At 41.3% G+C, this 25,461-nt stretch overlaps 1 protein-coding gene across 1 annotated transcript in view; it reads left to right on the top strand.

The window, feature by feature from the left end:
- MEGF11 (multiple EGF like domains 11) overlaps positions 1-25,461 on the top strand; it is a 179,440-nt gene that overhangs the window by 115,886 nt on the left and 38,093 nt on the right. The window contains exons 10-12 of the mRNA XM_015818601.1: positions 17,687-17,807; positions 18,389-18,552; positions 19,861-19,963. Of these exons, the coding sequence (XP_015674087.1) occupies positions 17,687-17,807; positions 18,389-18,552; positions 19,861-19,963 (388 nt within the window). The remainder of the gene's footprint in view (positions 1-17,686; positions 17,808-18,388; positions 18,553-19,860; positions 19,964-25,461) is intronic.

Here is a 25,461-nt window from a genome sequence, read left to right as displayed (position 1 = left end):
AGTGTTTCCCAAGGACCTGGGATAGGCAGATGTCGATGTCTGATGGTGTTAGAGATATCATCGCAGGTTATAAGCTGTTCTGAGAGACACAGAGCCTGGCCCACCTATTAGTATGTCAGCTACTACCAGAAACATATACCAATAATAACTTATTTTTGGCCAATGACAAAGCCAAGAAGATGGCTTAATTCTGGCAGTTTAAACTTTGATCTAAACATGGAGGAGGAGGAGGAGGAGGAGGAGGAGGAGGAGCTGTTCTGCCAGCTTTTGCAGTTGACTGATGATGAATTTTAAATGCTGATGGTGTTCAAGTGGTGCTCCAGATGTTTTGGGATTGCACCCAAGGCACCTATCACTATTGGTACTACCTTTGCTTTTGTTTTGCCACAGTCATTCTATTTCTATTTGCAGGTCTTTCTGTTTTATGATCCTCTCCAGTTCTTTCTCTTCTATTCTGCTGTCCCCAGGTACTACCACGTCCACTATCCAGAGTCTTTTGTCTTTCTTATCGACAGTTGTTAAGTCTGGGATATTATTATTATTATTATAGTGTTTATACAGTCTCTTCTGAACAGTGTTCTCAGCAAATGCTGATCATTTAGGGTCACTTCAAGCTTTAGAACTGCCAGAATATGCGTATGTTTCCAAGCAAAGTTGTTTTCGGGAAATGAAACGCTCTGAGGTCAAAACTAATTTGTCAGCTATTTTGACAATTGTACTTTTGCTTTTTAAAAACTTTATTGTCATTTGTCATAATATAAAATAGAAAAGAAAAGAAAGATAATGGGGAAATGGGGAAGGGAAAAGAAGGGTAGGATAGAGGGGACGGGGGGGGGGAAGCATTGATTTCCAACATTTTCAGTGCAATAAAATTCAAAATAAAGTGACAACCCTGGCTTTTTACTTTCACATATTTAGAGAAGCCATTTGTACAACAGCAAACTAATCTAATCAGCAAAATACAAAGTCAAAAACTTCATTTTCTGTTTTGTTTTGTTTTGTTTCGAGCAGAAACTCTAGAAGCAGTTTTCCTACCTCATTCCCTTACTTTCCTCCCTCCTTCCTTCTTCTTTTTTCTCCTCCTTCCTTTTCCTTCCTTCCTTCCTTTAGAAGTCCCTTAGATTTTAGATATTTTTCTCCAATTTGACTCACTCTGAGCATCACGTTTGATGGAGGAAGATATTTCCCTTCATTCCTGAATCCTTTTCTGAAATTCAGATTTTAAACATATACCCTTCACAAAAGGAAATAAATCACAACTGTGCTTTAGAACCACATCTTTGATACAGCTTCCCTGGGAAATCTCCTCTGGGTTTTTTACCCATTCCAACTGGCAGCACTGAATATTAGCTGCAAAGTTTGTAACTAAGGCCTTCCTTGAGTTTTCTCCCATTAAGAACAAAAATAATAACCCAGAGTTTGGAACTGAAACTCCCCCAACCTAATCAAAGGTTGATTAGGTTCCGCTGGCCCACTCTGAAAATAACATTTCATCTCCCACTAAACAGCTATTTCCACAATGACATTTAAACAGCTTGGTTATTGAAGATGGCAGCATAATCACTGGAGCATATTTAGGTATTAGTCTCATTGCACTCCCGTAATGTACAATAGTCTCTGGCAATTAGTCCAGGAAGGGCCGTTAAGACTGGAAATCGCTAATTTATTGCAGCAGAACTGTGTTTGTTATCCTCGGGTTAAGCCGGTTTCTGAGACATTGTCTCACGGAGTGTTATTGAAACCATGAGACCTGCTGGCTTTCAGGAGTGGATGAGGCTCCTTCATCAGGAGAGGACTGTACCATAAGCCAGGCCACAGTCACGAACAGGGCAAAGTAACACACCCCAAATCCGTCTCAATGCTCTTCTCTACTGTCATGGTATGTGGAAATGACCTTGGAAGACCCAGTGAAGAGATGCTGCCTGGGAAATGGTTAGATAAGAGAAGACACAGCCCAGAGCTTCGCAATGGGTAGACAGAGAGGCTCAGAAGAGATACCACCCCCCCATTAAGTTATCAGAATGTAAAGGAGAAGGTGAGTGTTCTGTACTTTCAGACCTGCGAGATTAATGTCAGCTTTACAGGTAGCCCACAATAAGACAACTGGCTCAGGAATTCTGGGAGTTGAAGTCCACAAGTCATAAAAGGGCCATGTTTGAAGACCCCTGATCTACGTGCTTCGTTTTGGTGGATAGCAGTACATCTTTATTCTGCTCGCTTGCACGGGTTAGTCAGTGATTGCCAGTCATTTTAATGCTGCTCTTTAAATTATTGAGTTGAGTTTTTTAAAAAAATAAATCCTCTTTTTTATTATATTCAAATGCACAAGGCTATAGATAACTTTGGAAAGCCTTTTAAACTCCAAAAGGCATTCTTGTAGGCAGATGTTTGAGTAGCTCTAAATCTGGTCTTCTGCTCTTGCCCCACCCATCTGGACAGCTGCAAATGCTTTGAAGATTGAGTGCTGGACAGCTCTTGGCTTTACACAGATGCTGGAAAAACAAAGTATCCCACGCCTTAGTTTGCTTTTCTGCAATTTGGACTTTGCTTTAGATGCAGAGAGATTTGCTGACTTTTAAAAACCTCCTTATAACTCACCTTAATCCAGCCTGTCAGCGACTTTGCAGGTACCCTAAACAGCATCCTCCTGACAGGAGACACACAGAGAAATTAGCATGTTTGGGATTAGCAGTTTCAGGGAAGTTGGAAAGAGAACAAGAGGAGAAAATTAACCCTCTGAAGGTGGAGCATTTTTAATAGCATCTAAGATTTTGTGGGGAGAGACCCAAGAAAGGGGAATATCTCTCACACAGTTGATGGGAACACTAATAATTTGATCTGGCCACCTCACGCAGGCAGGCAGGGAGGGAATATTATGGACCCTGGACTGGATGGGAAATTCTGGGAGTTAAAGTCCACCCATCTTAAAATGGCTAAGGTTGAGAAACACGGTGCGAGATGATTGTGTGTGAGTCAGATAAAGGATAGGTTGCAATTGTAAGATGCTTTTCAAAGAGTCATGACTGTAAGCCTTGCAAATGAAGGACACAGCAGCACCAATTGTTAGGTAGTCACTGTTACATTGACATGTAGGAAGTCAACATGACTTACTGGCTGGGGTATTCTGGGAGTTGAAGTCCACCCACCTTAAAGTTACCAAGGGTGAGGAAAAACTGCCCAAGATGATTGCGTGTGGATCAAACAAAGGACTCTGTTTTCAGAGTCATAACTGTAAGCAGTTGCAAATGAAGGACACAGCAGCACCGATTGTGAGATAATCGCAGCTATCTTGACAGGTAGGAAGTAACTCCAGCAGGATTTTGCACCTTGGAAAGGACATTTTTTTTTCCCTGAGCAAACTCATTTTTAATTCTTAGCCACAGTCCTCCGCACGAAACAAGTTGGCTGTGTGTGCATAAATACATTTTGATTAGTGACATCTAAGCAGCGTTTGTGAAGTTGGGGGGGGGAGGCAGGAAGGAGTGGAATCCAGATCAATCTGTATTCCTCAGTGTGCCTGCGTTGAGGTCAGCAATGAAAGATTAGGAGTTCAAATGCTTCTCCTCTTTAATTTTGCCTCTGCCTGATGCAGCTCTGTTTATCGCTTGCTTTTCTCTTCAAATAAATTCCAGGGGTTTTCAAAGGAGGGATAGATAGGAGAAAGAGCAAGGCCTCCATCGATAATTTAATTCAAAAATATAATTTAAGAAACAGCAATTTTCATTCCAGGAGAGGGAGAAGAAATGCCACATCCCATACAGGTAATCCTCAACTTACAACCACAATGGAACCCAAAATTTCTGTTGCTAAACGAGACATTTGTTAAGTGAATTTGGCCCCATTTTATGACCTTTCTTGCCACAGTTGTTAAGTGAATCACCGCAGTCGCTAAATTAGTAACAAGGTTGTTAAGTGAATCTGGCTTCCCCATTGAGCTTGCTTGTCAGAAGGTCACAAAAGGAGATCACGTGACCCCAGGACACTGCAACCGTCATAGGTACATGCCAGTTGCCGAGCATCTGAATGTTTATTATGTCACCATGGGGATGCTGCAATGGTCATAAGAGTGAAAAATGATCACAAGTCATTTTTTTAATGTCATTGTAACTTCAAACAGTCATTAAATGAACTGTTGAAAGTCGAGGACTACCTGTACTGTTGCTTTTCACTAATTTTTTAAGGATCTGTTTCCTATTCTGGTAAGTGTGCAGAGAACCATTCTGCCTTTTTTGCTTAAGAATAAAAATATAGTTTTGTGAAAGCCTTGGTAGATGTTTTTGTAAATAGTTGTCTATTATTTGCATATCCACTTCCAGTTGCTTATACAGGTCAGAGCAGACTCCTGAATAAAGTCATTATCTGTTAATTCAGTCTCACTCTCCTGAACTTGCTCTATCATTTTCTTTTCTGTTCCTTTTCTCAGTTTATATGTCAGCCATCTTCCTAGTTAGTTTGCAAACTCAAAATGTCTTTGTTTTTCATTGTTCAATTTTGTTTCTATTTCCCAGGCAGTTAACATAGACAGTTGCTAGGGTAGCAACTGAATTTGGCCTGAAAATGTTGAGTCTCTTAGCGTCTTCTGCAACTTGGTTGCTTTAGTTTTTAATTTCACCCAATATCCTTTGCATCTTTTCTTTTCGTGAAATAGCTATGCATCAAACATAGAGTAAAATCTCTATAAGATGCAGATTTAGGCAAAGGGCTGCCCATTTCCTCAGGAATGCTTATAAATTTGGAATTTGCATAATTCCTGTCCATTTATGACATGTTATCTCATTTATACCAAGTTGACGCTAGTAAATCATGTTGCTTGCATGCTTACTTCGGTATCAAATCAAATCTTTATCACAGCCACAGACCAGCGTAAGAGGGACAGAATGCAAGCAATAAAGCCTAACAAAGAGACGGACTAGGAAATATTTATTATTATTATTGTGGTTTTTAGTATCGCCTGTTCACCGCCCTGAGTCCCGTAAGGGAGATAGGGCGGTATATAAATTTAATAAATAAATAAATAAATAAATAAATAAATAAATAAATAAATAAATAAATAAATATATGATAACTGTTTTCCAGTACTTGGGGGCAGACAGAAAAGAGTAAATTCACCTATACTCCAAAGCACCAGAGGACAGGACAAGAAGTAACTGGTGGATGATCATTAAAGAGAGATCCAACCTAGAACCAAGGAGAAATTTCCTGATGGTGAGAACAATTAATCAGTGGAACTGCTTGCCACCTGAAGTTGGTTTTCAAGAAGAGACCGGACAACCATTTGCCCAGGGTGGAATAAGGTGGTTTGCTTGATCAGGGAGTTGGCCTAGAAGACCACCAAGGTCCCCATGAGCCCTGTGATTTTATGATAATTTTAAAAGCTAATAAATGTGTATGTGTGTAAGTATGTGAGTGTGTATCACAAACTTAAAAACATTTTTAAGAGCTATAAAACTAATTAAAAAGGAATTCAGTTAGAAATAAATACGGATAAAAATAAACATAAATGCTAATGTATGGCTAACTGAAATTATCATAATACAAAACACTTTCAACTAATAAGTCAAATACTCATTAAGGCTGGTTTGAGGCACAGGTCACCTTCTGATGGATTTTAATCACCGCTGTGCAAAATCTGGCAATCTTGCATATTCTATTCCCTCAGTATGCAAATGAAGCAAAGAGCCGAGAGAAAAGATAAATGTGAAATGTCTCCTAATTTACTCTGTTATTTTAAGAGGTGGGCTGGGGAATTCTGGGAGCTGAAGTTTACCCGTCTTCAAGTTGCCAAGGTTGGGAAACACTCATCTGGAAGGTGGTAGATTAAGCTCCCATTATTCGTGAAGTGTTTGGGACTCCAGATACTGGAGACCAGGGCAGAGATAGGCAACAGCTTCAGAAACTAACTGCCTGGTCTCAGTGACTAGGGCTGAAGCTTTGAAATGCTTTTCAAGGAGAGAATGTTGCACAGATGACTAAGGCATGGGTGGCAATGTGCTGTGCCTCCCAGATCTAGGAATGGGTGCACCACTCAAAATGTATAAAGGATGCCCAGCCCTGGTTGCCACTTGATCTCTGAGTTGGAGCATGAGTCATAAGCTGCGGAAACTTGGTGGTTCCCATAATGAAGGAGAGCTAAAACTAATAATGGTTATTCTGAGAGGTCCAGCAAGATGCCTCTGAAGCACTGCTCCGTCCACAATTGAAGATACTAAAATACTAAGCATATTGCCCCATGGGCTTAAAAGATGGAGGATATTAAACATAATTTTCCCAGGAGCTATAGGAGAGAATATACTGTATACTGAACTGTTCATCGTTGTTTTAATCCTTTTAACCATATATTCAGCCACTGATCTCTGTCTATTTTATAACTAAGGTCTTTAGCCCATTTTATGATACTTACTTTCATTTTGTTTTTCTTCTCTTTCCTGTTCCAATCAAAACTTGTACATTTTAGCAATAACATGGCACCATTTGTACCCAGTTCCATTTGAAATTCAGTCTTACTTTGACCGAATTTGAAACCAAATGCTCTTTTATCTACTTGAAAACTTTCTAATAATTGTACACATGAAAACCATTGATATGAATATCTTTCTGCTGCCAGTTCTTTTGTTTTTAATTTTACATTCTCCTTGACAAAATTCTGATGTTCCAGAGTAGATCAGCCATTTATGTTTAGTAATCATTTCTCTTCTATAAAATGCTTCCTAGGCTCATTGCCACTAAAGTATTTTCTGGCACAGCCTAACTTTGTATCTGTTCCATCTTAGTATGGTACATCTAACAAAATGATTTTTAAAATCAACTTAGCTTTATCATTCCACAGATATCCCTGCCACCCGAGTCTTAAATTGTGCTCTCTTTTTTTTTAGCAACAACCATTCTTTCATTGTGACCAAACAGCAGGCTGCAAAATATCATTTCAAATCAAGGAAGTCCAAACCTCCTCTTATTTTGTATCTGATAACACCTTATATTTAATTCGCTTTTTTTTCTCTTCCACGTGAATTTAGATATATATTTCTGTCATTGTGTAAATAGTACATCAGATGTCACAAGCGATCCACCTCCTTGCTCTCTGGTTATCATATTGATGTATTCTCATCATGTTTCCTTTTTATTGTTTATTTTATTGCCCTATTATTTTACTTCTGTTTACATTCCTTCCATATTTTTTTCCTTTTTATTATTGTAAGCCGCCTAGAGCAGCCCCATGGCAAGGCAGGCGGGAAGTAAATTTTACAAATAAATAAATAAATCTTGTCTGAAATAAAAATAATCTCATCCTTTTCAATTTCCTGTTCCACTTTTGCATTTTTTGTGTACTCTCCTCTTTTAAATTCATTTGAATTTCCTCCAATTTTTCTTTGAATCTTTATAAAAATTCTCTTGCCTTCTGGACAGAATCCAAACAAACCTCTGTTGTTTAAAATTAAAGATTACATCTTCCAATTTGTCTCATTGACATGGGATCTTTTTCTGTTTTAATCTGTTTAATCTGTTTTAATGTAAAAATCTTTTGTCTGTTACGTAAAATTCTGAAGGAATCTCTTTAAGGATAATTATATCTGCATTATCAATCTTCAGTTTTGTATTACAAAACTACTGCAAAATGTGATCCCTTGTTTTCTTCCTGACAAAGTGCACCAAAACATCCCTTGGAACCTTTCTTGTTATAGCAAATCTTGAATTTATTCTATAAACTTTATCAATTTCTCTGTCTGTATCCAGCTTGTCCAAATAAAAAATACCCAAGATTTCACCTAATGTCATCATCGGAAACCTCTGGGATAGCTTTACGTCTCAACAGAATTACTTTTCTCTTAATTTTAATAGAGACATATTATCTAGTTCTCTTTCCATCGCTCTGTGAATAACTTCTAAATTTTCACTTTGTCATTAATTTATTTTACATCTCCAGTCACTTGTTTTACAAAGCTTTCCATCTTCTTAACCTCTTCTTTCATCTCCTCTTTCATCTTTACAAGTCTTTCATCCATTCTTTTTTCAAAATCAGTCTAGTATCAAATAATTCAACTAACTTACTGCCAAGCTGTTCAAACATTTTTTGAAGAAAATCTGGTGTAATTCCTCTCTCTCTGAATTACTTTAATCATTTTCTCCTCCCTTCCTCCCCATTCTTGCTGCCTTTCAAATATTTGCCATTATGATATTCTAATCAAAAAATGAAAGTGTTTCAAACATGGGAAAGGGAATGGAATGGAATGGAATGGAATGGAATGGAATGGAATGGAATGGAATAGAATAGAATAGAATAGAATAGAATAGAATAGAATAGAATAAAATAGAATAGAATAGAATAGAATAGTCTTTATTAGCCAAGATTGATTAGATACACAAGGAATTTGTCTCTGGTGCAGAAGTTCTCATTGTACATTCAAAGCAACAGAGTAATAATAATGATAATATGATATCAAAAAGAAAAAAGCCTGCCTCCCCGTTCATTTTCCCCGTTTGTCTTCCTGTGCCTTTAATACTTATTTCTCTAAGGCCACTTCATAGTTACAGTAAGTATTACAATTCACATTCTACATAGTTATGGTCAAAATCTCAGTCTGGCTCATATTGTAGTCACCATCTTGGCCTTCTTTGTAGATGCCCCTGAATAAATAAATACCCAACTGTGCAATCAATTGAAGTTTCAAAGAAGAGGTAGTGAAGATTTAAGACATTTTTAATTATCTTAATTTCAATCTCTCAGGCAAAGTCTGAGCTGTTCCCCAAATGCTGCAGCCAGTAAACCCCTTTTCCTGTATGCAGAAAAGTCCATTTGCTCTCACGATGGCAGTCCCTTTTCCGATTAGCTATTCATGGCATAAACCAAGTCCCCGATTTTCTGTTTGAACAATGCAATGAGTTTATTTTACTCTTTTGACCTTAAATAACCAACTGATCTTGCAAGGAGAGGAGCTTGAATAATAATACGGTTTAATCAAAAACTTGACTTCCCGCCCATCTCAGTCAGCTTCTTGCCTTGTTCTTTACAAATGTTTCCGTTAGTGAAATATTTAGTTCACCTTGTTCTTCCCAACGGGAGGTCTCAGAAGCAGGAACTTTAATCGGGAGAACAAATTTTTCAGGACACTTTCTTTGCATTCAGGATCTCCACCGGAGAAAAGCCCTTTTGTGTTGCTTCAGGAATTCTGTTGAATTCCATCGTTCCCCATAACTATAGTAGAGATGTTGTTTCTTAATTCCCAGGCAGTAGAAAGTGTTGTGTGAAGGCTAGTGGTTGGTGTACAGCAAAGATCCTTGTCCCATGGGGAGTATTTGCAAGGGGAAATTGCAAAAAAAAAAAAAAAAAGATTTTACAAAAAAAAATTGCAAAAGAAAAAAGAATGCACCCAAGAACACCGACTAGCAGACATGATGAAAGCTCTTTAATTTCATAACATACAGACAGACTTAACCATAGTTTCAACTGGGAAACTTTGACCATCCTAGGCCAAGCCAAGTACAAAAACACTAGGGAATTTCTAGAAGCCGGGCACTCTGACAAACTATCCATCAATGTATAGACATAAATAATTATGTATAGACATAAATAATTATGTATAGACATAAATAATAAATGTAGAGAAAAGCCAGGTTTTACACTTAGGCAAGAAAAACCAAAGGTACGGGTACGGATTAGGTGAAACCTGGCTCAAAAGCAGTAACTGTGAGAGGGATCTTGGAGTCCTAGTGGATGATCATTTAAACATGAGCCAACAGCAGCCAAAAAACCAATGCAATCCTAGGTTGCTTAAACAGAAAGATTGAATCAAGATCACATGAAGTATTAGTGTTGCTTTATAAAACATAGACATAAACAGTATCTACACACCATGCAAAAGAGACAATCAATAAGCCAAAAGGGGAACAAAAAAGCCAAAACGCTTTTCCATCAGCAATCAGCACCCAGATTAACTCCAAGACTAACATCAGACTAACAATCCAGTAAACAATATCCCAATCAAGGAACTGCTGCAGAATATAGACTGAATATAAACCATCAGAATATAAACTGAAAACAAGCCCCACTCCTTACTAGCGCTGATGATGTTACCTAGTTTGTGTAATGAAATGTCTGCAAGAAAACCACCAGGCTCAGAGAGCACTAAGGACCCCTCAAAGAGAAATTGGTAGAATAAAGGATGGCTCCCCAAAGGATCAGACATTCTCTCAATGGTCTGGTTCACACGACAAATAAGCCATAATGGGATTTGAGTTTTTCTTAGCATAATGTGACAACTGGCTATTGAAATGGGCAAAATATGGGTTTATGACTTAGCCGTGTGTTCTGCCTATTGTCGATTATGACTTACTCATTGAATCACTGTTTAAATACCCACGGTTCAGAGCACCATTTAAACCCAGCCTGTGTTTAATATTTTTTCTTTGGAGCTGAGTTGGGGAAGGAAAGTGTTTCAGCAGAAAAGGGGATTTCAATTCACAACTTGAATGAAATAGAGCTGGAAGGGACCTTGGAGGTCTTCTAGTCCAGCCCCCTGCTCAAGCAGCAGAACCTGTCCTAACTCCTCATCCTTTCCTTAACGAACCTGCTGTCCTCCACTCTCCTACGCATCAGTCCTGAGGTTGTTTTCTCCCACATCCTAACCTTTCTTCTCTCGGTTTGTTCATTAGCACCCATAATAACCAGGCAGAGAGCAATTAGCATCCTTGAAGGAAAAGGGAAAAAAAAATCACACCAGAAGCCTTCGTTGGTAATGTTAAAAGCATTCTCTTTAATATCATTATATATTAGACTGATCCCACCCTGTCTGCTCCACTCCAGTCCTGGGGTGTTGTGAATGTGCCTGAGAAATACAGTCTCCATGGACTCCTGTAGATTTCCATATATATATATATATATGGAAGGCAGTAACACACACACACACATGTATACATGTACACATATACATATATATCTGGAAGCGGTAACAGTCACTTGTTACAGTCACTTGTGACGATGTGCTTATGAAATCTACATTTTTATGTATTTTACCCGAACCCTTGGGAATTTCTGCTGATCTTCAATCATCTCCTATTCAGGTCCAACCCTCAGTAGCTTCCTGAGATCAAGGTCAACCCCTGTGCTTGACTGAAAAACACCTCCTCTTTTTCAATTTGGAACAACCAAATAATTCTATTTATATCCTATTGGTTTGCTTGTTTGTTTGATTTCTATAGCTGTCCATCTCAACAAGTGACTCTGAGCAGCATACATCATAAGACATATTAGAAACAATTAGAACTTGAGGGCAGAACAAGGAACAATGGATGGAAACTGATCAAAGAGAGAAGCAACCTGGAGTTAAGGAGAAACTTCCTCACAGTGAGGACAATTAACCAGTGGAACGGCTTCCTTCCAGATGTTGTGGGTGCTCCCTCACTGGAGGTTTTCAAGAAGAGAATGGACCCATAATAGTAGAGGGTCTCCTGCTTGAGCAGGTGGTTGGACTAGAAGACCTCCAAGGTCCCTTGCAACCTTATGATGCTATAATTCAGGACAAAATAAATACACCTGGTATCAAGTAAAATGGTTACTATGGATATTAGTACCCTTAACACATCACAGGTCCAGACATGCAACTAAATCTTCACAGCCTGATAAAAGACTGATAGGGTTGGGGACCTTCTGGAGGGAGAATATTCCAGCAGGCAGGGGCTACAGTAGAGAAGGCACATCTCCGGATTCCTGCCAGTCAACGTTCCTTGAAATGAACCAGTTTTCCCCCCATTTTATGTTCTCCTGCACCAGATGTTTAGCTTGCGGGTGAATGCTCATAGCAAGCGAGGGCAGGTTAATTGCAAACATTGTCATTACATTGGCGAATATGCAGCTTCGTATCCAGGATCCACCTGAGTGGTTAGAAATGTTTTACTGAAATCCTGGTGTATTTTGAGTGAGATATAAATATGTACTTTTTGCAGAGCCAATGGTCTTCTCTGAAATTGATAATCAGGCACTCAAACCTACAGATCTGCATGTCCCCTGCCGTTGTTTTTACCGATTTTATTGCCTTTTGTCTCCCTCACCCTAAACCTTACCTCTCCATACTTGATAGCAACTGGAGGATTGTTTTTTCCCCTTAAAAAAATAATTCCCCCTTTCCCCCCCAAAAAAAAACAAATTTGCTGTGTGCTTTTTTGAAAGAACTACACAAAAATAACAAAAGAGAATCTTTCCTGCAAAACAGTCCTCAGCATCACTGTTTTGCTTATGAATCTCTCTGACTCTTGCAAAATTAAAAAAAATGCAGTGATGCCTCTTGGAATTCTCAAGCAGAGGAAATCTTTGAGAGTTATAGTTATAAACCTGAAGCCCGATGAAAACTCTTGTGGTATGTTCATCCTGGGGAAGGGGGGGGTCAAGAAAGTCAACATGGCAGCTTCAAACTGCACAAAATCCTATCCTTTTTATAAGTGTAAAATAATTGTGACCTTCCTGTGGAGTTAGAACATAGAATAACAGGGTTGAAGGGACCTTGGTGGTCCTCTAGTTCAACCCCCTGCTCAAGCAGGAGACCCTAAACCATTTCAAACAAATGGCTGTCCAATGTCTTCTTAAAAACCTTCAGTGATGGAGCACCACAACTCCAGGAGGCAAGTCGTTCCATTGCTTGTTGTTACAGTCAGGAGATTTCTCCTTAGTTCCAGGTAGGCTCTCTCTTTAAAGAGCTTATTGCTTATTGTCCTGTCCTCAGGTGCTTTGAAGAATAGGACAGTTCTCTGTGACAGGGCTTCATGTACTGGAAGATAGCCATAATGTCACTCTTAATCCTTCTCTTTGTCAGACTAGACAATCAATCAGAATAGAGATGGAAGGGATCTTGGAGGTCTTCTAATCCAATCCCCTGCTCAAGTAGGAGAGCCTATACCATTTCAGAGAAGTCTCTGTCCAGTCTCTTCTTAAAATCCTCCAGTGATGAAGCACCCACAACTTCTGAAGGCAAGCCGGTCCACTGGTTCATTGTCCTCACTGTTAGGAAATTTCTCCTTAGTTTCATTCTACTTTATTGTAAGGTTACGGTAACAGAATCTTGTTCTTATTTTCAAAACCTGCAAATGAAAGGCTAATATGCATTTCACATGGCTTCTAGTTTGGTGTGTAGTTCAACATGAACTTGGTAGAGCAAGAATCATGAATTTTTTATACCCCAGGGCAGCCAACCTATTCTTTTTGTCTTCTTTTTCCGCTTTCTCCTTTGAGCGGGAACAGAATTTGGAACTAGGAGAAAACCTTTTTAGCAGATTCAAGTGGTCTTCAAAGCTTAGTATCTCATTAGTGAAGAAGAAGTGGAAAATTGGGATGAATAGTAGCCCTGTTCTTGACATCCTTGATATGATTTCCTATTGCGTTATTTGGGATGCGACCCTTTCTTCTCTCTTCTTTAAAAATGCAATTAGCTTAGTTATTTGAAAGAGTTGGTTGTTCCTCTGGTTTCAGAAGCCTTGAAAAGGGGTTTTATCAAGAGGACTCCTTTCACAGTCATTTGGTAAGTATACAAAAGAAATCGGCTTGTATCAGAAAACCAAGATTATAACTGAGCAATTTTAGGAGCAGGCCATCTGTGAGAAAGCAGGTCAAAAAAGTCAAGATGGCAGCCGCTGTCATGCTGTCAAGGTCACGACCTTTCTACTGTGCACACTGCGTAAAGTAGTGGAGCATCCATTGTGCAACTGCGGCTGCGATTTTCCCTTTTTTTTTTTTGACATTCTTGTTGAGCAACCTGGTGGAGGACAGGTAGATGTGTTTGTGGTTTGGGTTCTCCTTTGATGCCGAAGAATTTGCAGATCGGGGAGGGGAGCTGAGCCCCAGTGGAGAAAGTCTCTTTCAGATCAAGGCAGTGAGCTAAAATCCCAGAGAAAACAATTAACTTCAATCAAGCCTTCATCTGGCCCAGATGGAACCCTCAACTGCAAAAATAAAAATAAAAAATTAAATATCAGTCTATTTATGGCAAGAGCCTTAAAATAGCTGTAACATTTCCCTGGCTCGTCCCTTGGGCTTTACGCATCTTTGCCTGAATTATGTATGGCTCCCGTTTCATTCGGTCCCCAAAGCTAACCCTTTTCTCTCAAACACGCGGCACTGATTGAGTTGCTAAACTTCCCAGAAAAAAAGAAAAAAAGGAAAGAAAAGGGAGATGAAAGAGGGAAAAATAATCACCATATGCAGCCCAGCTGTTGATTAATTCGGGCAAATGGAATAGGAATCCAAAATGTTTCGTTCCCAGAGAGAAATTCAGGTAATGCCGGATGCCTATCCAAATGGAATACAATCAATCAGAATAGAGCTGGAAGGGAGCTTGGAGGTCATCTAGTCCAACTCCCTGCTTCAGCAGGAGACTCTATACCTGGGGTAGGCAACCTTGGCTCTTTTATGACTCGTGGACTCCCAGAATTCCTGAGCCAGCCTGGCTCAGCTTGGAAACCTCTCCCTTTCCCCTCAGCGTGGCTGGCTCAGGAATTCTGGGAGTTGAAGTCCACCAGTCATCAAAGATCCAAGGTTGCCTAACCCTGGTTCTAGCCAAACCCAAGTCCCGCAGCTGTTCTTCATATGTTTTAGTCTCCAGGCCTTGGATCATCTTAGTTGCTCTTCTCTAACTCATATTTATGATGGTCACAGAGTCCCGGAGTTGTGTGATTCCCTTTTGCGAACTTCCACCAAGCAAAGTCCAGATTCACTTAACAACCGTGTTACTAACTTAACTAGTAGTGATTCACTGAACAACTGTGGCAAGAAAGGTCACAAAATGGGGCAAAGTTCACTTAACAATGGAAATTTGGGGTTCAATTTTAGGTCATAACTCGAGGACTATCTGTAGATGGCTAGTTAACAACCAGACGGGGGGAGAGAGAGCTTTAGGATGACCGAAACTGGGAAATGGCCGTCTGTGTGTGTCGTTCATGGAAGGCGGCCCTGGTGTCATGCAATTTTATAAGTCGCATTCCCCAAATTGAGGTTAAAATGTTAATGATCTTTTGCATCCAGGATTAATATTCTCCGAGAGACGCTGCAGTGGCTGCCTCTTTTCATGCACTCTCTGTGACTTTTGCACGGGGCGCCAAATCGCAGCCGCATTTCTGGAGGGCTCGGGGGAGTTGCGAGCGTCGTTCAGTCGTCTTCGCAGGGAGAATTAAATCGGGCAAATGGAGGGGAGGGAATAGCAATCAGGAAGACGTGGAGCCCGTTTGAGAAGTGTGGGATTAGGGCCAGAGGCGTCTGGGTGGGTCAAAAAAGTCAAAATGGGGGGGCACCTCTGTGCAACGAACGCCCTGCCCTTTCTATGTGCTTATTGTGAAAGGCGGAAAGGGGGGTGTATGTCAATTCAATTTATATTTGTTATGGCCTTTAACCAGTCAAAGGGCATACCCGCCATCTTGACTTTTTTGCCCTCCTTGAGACACCTCCAGCTTAGACTCTATTTTCCATTAAAATGAAAGCAAGCCTTTTAACATTTTAGCCTTTCCCCCCCAACGGAGATTGAGTTCAGGCAAGTGGGAAGCTACAAGAATCTGAGTCTTTAAAAAAGACAAGGCTAGAATCTAACCAAACCAAACTTAGCAAGTTGCATGTATGCAGACCTCAGGTCTTCCGCTGCCTTGAGTAGGCAGGTTGTGTGAGTTTGCATCACCCGCTAGGCAGGGCAAACATGTGATTGGGTAGTTGTGATGCAGGCTGGGAGAAGCAGGGCACGTCCAGACAAGCACAACCAGAGACAGGCTGAAATGATAAAACACACATTACCCAGAGAACGTAGTCAAGTTTGCATCACAATGTTGCAATTCATGTTTTATCGTATGCTCTTCCCCAATCACAGCCACTCATATGGGCAATCTTTGTGTGTATGTGTGTGTCTGTGAATGTGCCTCTGTGTGTGTGTGTGTTTGTGTGTGTGTGTACGCGTGCACTGAAGCTGATGTGGGTCTTGAACATGGGACAAAATTCACTTAACAAATGTCTCAGCAACAGAAATGTTGGGCTCAAGTGTAGTCGCAACTCAAGGATTACCTGTATGTAACCAACTTCCAGAAAAGACTCTGGATGCATTCAGACATGCATCTCAGCTCACTCAATTTTGAGCCTATTTGCGGGTCTCTCTCTGTAGGACTTTGTGTGTCGTACGCAGCTATCCCCTTTTCTCCCTTGATAATTCAAGCTCTTTTGCAACGACCCCCCTCCACAATGAGTTAATTCAAAGAGCAAGTGAGGTGTCCTGTACCAACCCATCTGCAAGTTAACACTAATAAGCACAAATTAAAACTCTCAGCGATTGCAGCCTTCGCCCAGGAAACGGAATCCCTGCTTTTGATGTTAATTTGCAATGCATTATGTATATATTGATGTTCCAAGAAAAAATACTGCATAATTTGTGTAAAGCTCAGCAGTTTATCTGTACTTCTGCATGATCAGAACCTTGTATGTTGTGTATGTGTGTGTGTTAGTGGCTTGCTTGGCTCAGCGGCTGAGCTCTGCATGCCATTAAACCCTTGTCGGATTTTGTGATTAGTGGTTTGCCTGGGATGTTTTCCTTAATGAGCAAACAGCTGTTCCAGGAGATTTGCCATTCTACCTTTCCACCTCCCGCTGAGTAGCTGTGGTCTCTGGTTTTCTCTCCACCTTCAAGTCAGCCAGTGGAACTCTTTACTGTTTCAGAGGACAATGCAAGTCCTGCAGAAGGACATAATCCGGGCGACAGTTGGCCTGTCCAGACTGCTGTCAAAGATCAGCTGCTTCTTTAGAACATGGAGAATTTATATTATTCCTCTATTTCATTCCTTCATTTAACTGGGTATACCACCGACGATGGAAATTCCTTACAACAAGAACCATGTTAACATCGAGGCATTGAGAGTGGTTCAAATAGCAATTAAAATAAACAAGGAATACAAATAGAATTAATAATTAAAAATTGAAATCAGCAACTAAATGCCTGTAGAAAAAGACGTGCTTTCAAGACTTAACAGAGAGGCAACTCTGCAGGGAATATCTTCCAGAGAGCTGGATTGTGACAGGGAAAGCTTGATCTGGATTTGGCACCAGGCAAGCATGCAGCAACTATGGGGTTACCTTTACCTATTTACCTAGTTGGGTAAGCAAACAGCTACAAAAGACCAACCAAACTCAGAGAGCACCAAGGACCCCATAGTCATTCACCTGTTCCTTCCTCCTTCTCCTCCTTTCTCCTCTCTCCTCCTCCTCTTCCTCCTCCTCCTCCTCCTCCTCCTCCTCCTCCTCCTCCTCCTCCTCCTCTCCGAAAACCCGTTCTCTTCTAGCACAGATGATGTTGCCATTATTGATACATGTTTCTGGTAGTAGCTGACATACCAGCAGAATGGGTCAAGCACTATGTCTCCACATTCACACAGTGTGTTGTTATCTGCTAACAGCCTCCACTTGAGCATATTGGTTTTACTCGTAGGCACTCCAACCTATTCAGGGTACTCTAACAAAGTTACTATATATTTACAAAGATATAAATCTACAAAGTACATTTGGGAATTTGGGGTTCCCAGCTCTTGCTAGAGGACAATTCCCAGCATCACCCACCCACTGCTGGTCACATTGCCTGGGCTGTGACTGATGGGGGTTGTAATTCGGTAACAACTGAATTGCAGTCAGTTTCCCCAAGATCCAAATCTGCAACACCCAGCCTAGTTCTGTTTTGTTTTCCAGGGAGAGATCTGTTCGGTTACGTGTCCTCCCGGGAGCTATGGAGTCAATTGCTCCTTGGCCTGCAACTGCAAAAACGACGGCACGTGTTCCCCAGGAGATGGCTCCTGCTTCTGCAGAGAAGGTAGAGTTTCCTATTCCAATGGCTATCGTGCATTGGTGTCCATCGTGCTTTCACTGAGAATGGTCCAGATCTCCAAAGTTTTCCTGTGGTTTGGGGTTTTGTGCCCCATATTGTTCCTGGCTGCTCATTAAAGTTGATGCACTTTGTGGTTTTCCTTTTTTGCCCTGGCTTAATCCTTCCTCTCTGACCTGGTGCATACTTGTGATTTGATCCATGTCAACAACCTCAAGTCACGGCTTTCAGTTGCCAGCTTGTCCAGGATGGGATGGCACAGAAGCCACGTAGCACCTCCACAGAAATCGCACTGGGTACCAGTAGGTTTCCAGGTGCCATTCAAAATGCTGGTTGGGACCTCTCAAGACCATCAGTGACAGAAAGCACGGCTGTCTGAGGAGTCCCTTCTCCCATCGCTTCTGCGTGGTGCAAGTTCCAGGTCCCGTCCTTAAAGCAGTGCCATCTGATGGGGTCCATGCAGCAGGCCTTCTTCCCTCTGGGAAAGTATCCCCCTTCCATTGCTGTGACCACCAAGAGAGTCACGGCTGAGAGTTGACCTAACGTTCTTTGGCTCTTTGATTTTACAGGGTGGCAGGGAACTGACTGTTCCATTCCGTGCCCGAGCAACACGTGGGGTCTTAACTGCAACCAGACCTGTTATTGTGCCAATGGAGCTGCCTGTGACCCCATGGATGGATCTTGCTTTTGTGGTCCTGGATGGCAAGGGGAAATCTGTGACCAGCCTTGCCCTGTAAGTCTTCCTTGGGTTGGAGAGATATGCTCTTTTCATGGGTGATCCAGGCTTAGATCAGGGAGATAGATACGTGTAATATTTTCAGCACACATTTCTTGAAATCAGTCAGAATAACAGAGTTGGGAGGGACCTTGAAGATCTTCTAGTCCAGCTGGCTGCTCTTCTTCACTCTAACCACTGTGACCCAAGAATGTAGTCAAAAGGGAGACTCAAAAGAAGCTACAGAAATGCCCAACTTTAACATCTAGCTTAGGTGAGAACTCCAGAGATCAGGGACCAAGTAGCTGATGACCTTCCCATCTTTAAATTTGGCAAGAGTGAACTGTGCTCAGGATCCCTCCGGTGTTGGTGGGAGGAAGAACCAGTGCAATGAATGAATGAACAGAACAGAACAAAATTAGTGAGTTGGAAGGGACCTTGGAGGTCTTCTAGTCCAACCCCCTGCTCAAGCAGGAGACCCTATACTGTTCCAGACAAATGGTTGTCCAGTCACTTCTTTAAAACCTCCAGTGATGGAGCACCCACAAATTCTAGAGGCAGGTTGTTCCATTGGTCAGTTGTTCTCACTATCAGGAAATTTCTTCTTAGTTCTAGGTTGCTTCTCTCCTTGTTTAGTTTCCACCTGTTGTCCTGCCTTCTGGTGCTTTGGAGAATAGCTTGATCCCCCTCTTCTTTGTGGCAGCCCTTCAGATATTGGAACACTGTTGTATAGACTCCAGAGAGCTACTACACCAGATAGCTATCAATAGACTAGATCTTTATTTATATATGTATTTATTTGCTTATTTATTAAATTTGTTTGCTGCCCATCTCGCCACAGTGACCCTGGGCGGGTTACAACACTAAAAGCAATAAAACGATACAGACACATATATCCAACTGTAATAAAAATGCAAATTACAAATTATGACTAAAGGATGGGGGGAAGGAGTAGGGTGAGCAGGAGGAGGGAGGGGGATCTGCTATTGGTCCATCAACCACCCCCAGTGTGATACTCCCCCATTGGGGCCCCAAGCCAGCTGGCAGAGTCTTAATTAAGATCTTAATTAAATTAAGATCTTATTTTTTTTTCCAAGCTAGCTAAACTGGTAACAATCGCCACTTCTTGTGCCAATTAGCTCCAGACTGATTAAGCAAAGAAACTAGGCATCAAGATTTTCTGGGAGTCAGACAGAAACATTGCACCTGATTTAAACGTATAATTGTATGCTTAAATCTATAACTCTATTTTCTAGGGTTAGAATAAGTTTGTCTTGGTAGACCTGCATCCACCCATCCTCACTTTTTTTTTTAATTTAATGAAAGGATGGGACATATGGCCTGAACTGCACTGAACGTTGTGATTGTGACCACGCAGACGGGTGTGATCCTTTGACGGGCTATTGCTGCTGTCTTGCTGGCTGGACAGGTAAGCTGGCAGGCTATCAAATGCTTCACCCTCTCGCTCAGTTAGATGCTACGACCTCTTCATTCCTTACTTTAAATCAGGTGTGTCCAACCTGCAGCTCTGGATAGTTAGTACAGGCAGTCCTCAATTTACAACCATTTGTTTTGTGATTGTTTGAAGTTACAACCGCACAGGGGAGAAAAAACGACTCGTGATTGTTTTTCACACACAGAACTGTTGTAGCAGCCCCAGGGTCATGTGATCAAAATTCAGGCACTTGGCAACTGACTCATATTTATAACGGTCGCAGTGTCCCAGGGTTATGTGTTCCCCTTTTGCGACCTTCTGCTAAGCAAAGTCAATGGGGCAGTCAGATTCTCTTAACACCTGTGGTGGCACAGTGGTTAGAATGCAGTATTGTAGGCCAACTCTGCTGACTGCCAAGGGTTTGATCCTCAACAGCTCAAGGTTGACTCAGTCTTGCATCCTTCTGAGTTCGATAAAATGAGGACCCAAATTGCTGGGGGCAATATGCTGACACTGCAAACTGCTTAGAGAGGGCTGTAAAGCACTATGAAGTGATATCTAAGTCTTAAGTGCTATTGCTATTTTGAGGCACTGCCCCCTTCCCCCTAAACCATAGCCAGGACAAATTGCACAAGCTAGCCAACTGTGCTGATTTTCCCAGTCCAGTTCCAGCTTCTCCAAGCTTGGAACTTGGTTTCACTTCTAACTGTGCCAGTACTTTGTAGCCAATAAATATGTTCTTTAAGAAAACCTCTTGCCTTGGAGTTCTGCTTTGACTGATCTCATCTGTCGGAACCATGACATCTGTTCTGCAACCCAGACCTGGGTGTTACTTCAGATGTAAATTTTCCCATCGTTCTTCAGCCAGTCCTCTTGTTTGGACCGTCACACTCTGGCAGGCTTGAGAAAAGGAGTGCGTGCTCTTATTATTCACATTTTATGGGTCAGGATGGAGAGGAAGATCATGATTGAGGCGGGAAGCATTTGCTGGCCAAGGGTCTCTTTATTTTCAAGAGTCTGGCAGTTTCTGCCATTCACAGCCTTATTTTTAGAAAGGTCACTGCAGCTCCAGTGCTGCAATTAGAGAATCACACTGAGTAACAGCTGTGTGAGCCAAGATGAAAAACTCTTTCTGGGGAAGAAGTTGGCCACTTTTCTTGAAGCTCAAGGTAGGATGCAATCTGGATTGTGCATCCAAAGTCTCGAAATGGGGGCTGGCCTGTTATGGACATTGTACACCCTTCTCTCTCTTCTCCCTTGGCTGATGGGCTTCACACTGGGGCAGGGGTCTTCTGAGGAACCAAGGAAATGGTTGGAATCTTCCCAAATCAGAAGGCAACTTTGACCAATAATCACAGAAGGAAGAGGAGGAAAAATGGAGGAACAGGATAATATTACTTTGCTTAGAAACTGGTTGGATCTAAAACTGCCAGAAACATAGTCTGGGCAATATAAAGTTTGTTAGGCCAGCAGAATTTTGCTCTGATCCTCTTGATGGTTGGCTTGACTGGCAATCACCACTTAAGAAGTGTGGTTTTGGAAAGAATAATAATAATATCTGCAAGAAATATCATCTGCCTGCAAGCAAGAACTAGTAGAACCATGCTAGGCAAAGTAATAGAAAACGAAGAAGCTGAAGTGCTCTGGGACTTTAGAAATCAAACAGACAAACACTTGCAACAATTCTTAATAAGAAAGACCAAAAAACGTCTGGATGGCAGTATAGAGACAACAGAACAGAAAAGAAAGAACTGGAGAAAATAGAAAAATATAAAGACCTGCAAATAGAAGTAGACTGACTCTGGCAAAAGAAAACAAAGTACCAATAGTGATAGGCGCCTTGGGTGCAATCCCAAAGCATCTGAATCACCACTGGAACACCAACAACATTGACAAAATCACCATCAGTCAATTGCAAACGGCAGTTTACTTAGGACTCAATAGGTAAATTAAAATGCCATATTCAGTCTGAACATCTGACTGACTGAGCAGCCAACCATAATAATATACTATTGGGTTGATAAAATCAGCATCGGTCAATTGCAAAAGGCAGCTTTACTCGGAATAGCTTACATCCTGCAATGACACCTCTGACACCATCAAACATCCACATCTGCCTATTCCAGTCCTTGGGAAGGACTTAATAGGTCGATAAAAATGCCAAATCCAGTCTAAACATCTGGCTGACTATAAGATGAACAATGATAATAATGTATCAAATTTATATGCTGCATAACTGCCAGTTCATGTAAAACTTTGCTTCTGTGATACAATTGTTCATTGTACATGTTCAGACCCCAAACTCTTTATGATCTTTGTTATTCTTCTCTATACTCTTTCTAGGGAAGACCTAGATCTGTGTTTCTCAACCTTGGCAATTTTAAGATGGGTGCACTTCAACTCCCAGAATTCCAAAGTTGAGAAACACTCACCTAGACGATCCCTTGCAATCTTTTTAGGGCCTCAGCATCTTTTTTGCATTGCAGTGACAAGATAAAAAAACTGGTCAAGAAATTCAGTAGTTCAGCTTTTCTTAACATGTTCATTTTTTACAAACAAGGTTTATTTTCTAAGCACGGAGAAGCATTCAAGCTTACATTTCCTATTTCCTTCCCTCTGAAATGGTGCAGCACAAGCAATTCATAATATTGTTCAACAAATATTTAGTTTGATTCTGAAATTTGCCAGCCTGTGTTTTTGGGGGGGAAATAAATCAAATCGCTTAAAAAGCCGTATGCAAATGATTTCTCATTTAGCTTCCCCTGTTTGCAAAGTTTACAATCAAAGAACTTTCTGGTTTGTGATTGCTAATCACATGGATTAAAAATCAGAGTCGGATGTTTGATTTTAGTATTTACTGTTTGAACTTGAGGACCGGATCCTCCTGTCCATTTCACAAATTAGGCCTCGTAAATTTTGAGGAACGGATTTCTCAGAGGGAAAAGTGGAAGGCATTGAAAGGGTCCTGAATTTTGAAACTAATTAGATGTGGCCTAGAAAAGATCAGAAAAAAAAGCTTGGACTTTGGAGGCCTTCACTTATGGGATGAGGACAATTTGGGCATTCACTGATCGTAGTGGCTAATGAAAATCTGATCTAAAAAAGTTATTCTGTATGTTCATCTTCACACATGGGACTTCCATTGATGTCACTTCTGTGCCGCAGATCAAAGAAAAGGGAAATAACTGCACAGTTTGAAAAGCAAGTTATCAAGATGTTGCTTATTTAAAAAAAACCTCCGAGGGGAAATAACATGAATGAAGTGAGCAGGGGGGTGGGGAATAGAAAGCAGGAAGAAGGATGGAAGAAGGATTGTGGGCTTGTGTCTCGTACACTATTTCCACGTTCGGCTTTTCAGTTGGAGTCCACCACATCCCTCGCTATTGTTGAGCCAAGTCACGAGAGATTTTAATCACATCTGTGGGCAAAGAGGAGGATTGGCAGCTGGTTTACACAACATGCTTCACGTAAGGGCTGAGTAAACCCAATTTGGAAAGTTGAAAAAGATGTTGAATCATCAAGTAACCAGATGGTTGCATTGAGCAACCCACTGAAGCACACACAGAAAACTCCAAACCCAGATTAAAATGAATTAAAGTTAGTAGGCGTACGGTGCAGGTGTTGGGACTTTAAATAGTATATGCCTTGTGTAAATCCAGCCAATATGTGGCTTCGGGGTATCCACAGGGAGGGGGTCAAAAAATTGGTGACCCAACTATGATGTACATAAGAATGGGGGGGAAGCATTGATGGCATGGCAGTAACCACCATCTTGACTTGTTTAACCTCCTCCCTTCCCCCATGGATATCTAGTGTGGTTTTATTTTATTTATTTATTTTGCCTTAGGGGCCTTAAAATAATAGAGTAACTTTTGAAAGGTAGTTTGATTACTTTGTTCCTTAGAACATAGAACATGGAGTTATAAGCTGGAAGGGACCTTGGAGGTCTTCTAGTTGAATCCTCTGTTCAGGCAGGAGACCCTATACCATCCTGGTTCAATAGCTGTCCAATCTCTTCTTCAAAACCTCCAGTGATGGACCACCCATCACTGGGTGGCAAGCCTTTTGTCAACTCTACAATGAGATGGCTGCAGCCACTGCTTAATTGTTCTCACAGTCAAAAAAATTCTCCTTAGTTCTAGGTTGGATCTTCCTTTGACAAACCTCCACCTATTATGTCTTTTCCTGCCCTTTGGTGCTTTGGAGAAAAAGTCCACCCCTTCTTCTCTGTGACAGCCCTTCAAGTACTGGAAAACGGCTATGATATCCCTCACTAATTCTTCTCTTTGATAGGCTGGACATACAGTACCTAGCTCCCTCAACCATTCGTTATACAATTTACCCTCCAGACTTCTTATTATCTTCATTGCTCTTCTCTGCACTCTTTGTAGGGTCTCAGCATTGTTGTCTGCTAGGAATGGCATGATGGCCTAGAGGTGAAGATGCTCGCCTCCCACTTGGAAGGTTGAGAGTTCAATCCTAGGTAGCAGCAGATATTTCTCTCTCAGGGCGCAAAGAAAAAAAAATCTGCTGCGAACTCTGTGTAGGTGTTAGGAAGGGCATCTGGTTAGTAAATGCTCAGCTCCATCCAGTCACCTCAACTCCATCCAATACGGACTATAGGGGCGTAAAAAGGGAATCCACCATCTTATGCTCCTTTGGATTTCTACAGCTCTTTGTCCAGTAGCTTTAGCTATAACATGCAATCCCAGATTGAGCTGAAATGGTGGCTGTGAAGTTGAGAAAGATGCTCCATGGCTGTTATCTCTAACAGATAAGACTGGCTTTGAGGGCTGAATGAGGACCAGCCCAAAGCGAGATCTGTGCTGTCACTCAGACACCAAAACAGACATCTTCTCTCTTGTGGCCACATTAATTCAGGAGAACCTGGTAAGAGGAGAACTTTCTGCTTTTGTTACTCAGGGGAGGCCTCTTTGAACTTTGAGAGAAGCAGCGACTTTGACAATCAGCTGGGGGGTATTTTAACTAGGTTTCTGAGCAGATGATACAGGAGTGAAGGGAAAAGCTTTGTGGAGAAAATTAAGTTATTGGATGGCATCAATGTTTTACTAATGTGTACAGCTTCTTCTCAGCTACTGTAGCCATTGGCTATAGCCGGCATGCAGTTGTCACTGAATTAATGTGAAATTGTTGGAGTTGGTTTTACTGAAGAATTTGTGTAAAGTTCTGCGGGCGGTATAAGGCAGAGGTCCCCAACCCCTGGGCTGTGGACCGATACTGGTCCGCGGCCCGTTAAGAACTGGACTGCGCAAGCAAGTGAAGCTTCATCTGTACCTGCCTCCAGAAGCGGTGAATGCACCAACACTGGAAGTTTTTAAGAAGAAACTGGACAGCCATTTGTCCAAAATGGTATAGGGTTTCCTGCCTGAGCAGGGGGTTGGACTAGATGACCTCCAAGGTCCCTTCCAACTTTATCATCATCATCATCATCATCATCATCATCATCATCATCATCATCATCATCATCATCA

This window comes from Protobothrops mucrosquamatus, unplaced genomic scaffold (assembly GCF_001527695.2).
Source record: "Protobothrops mucrosquamatus isolate PMUCROS unplaced genomic scaffold, P.Mucros_1.0 scaffold768, whole genome shotgun sequence".
NCBI classification, from domain to species: domain Eukaryota; kingdom Metazoa; phylum Chordata; class Lepidosauria; order Squamata; family Viperidae; genus Protobothrops; species Protobothrops mucrosquamatus.
Note: the sequence above shows the minus strand (reverse complement) of the source record. Positions and strands in the feature narration are given on the sequence as shown.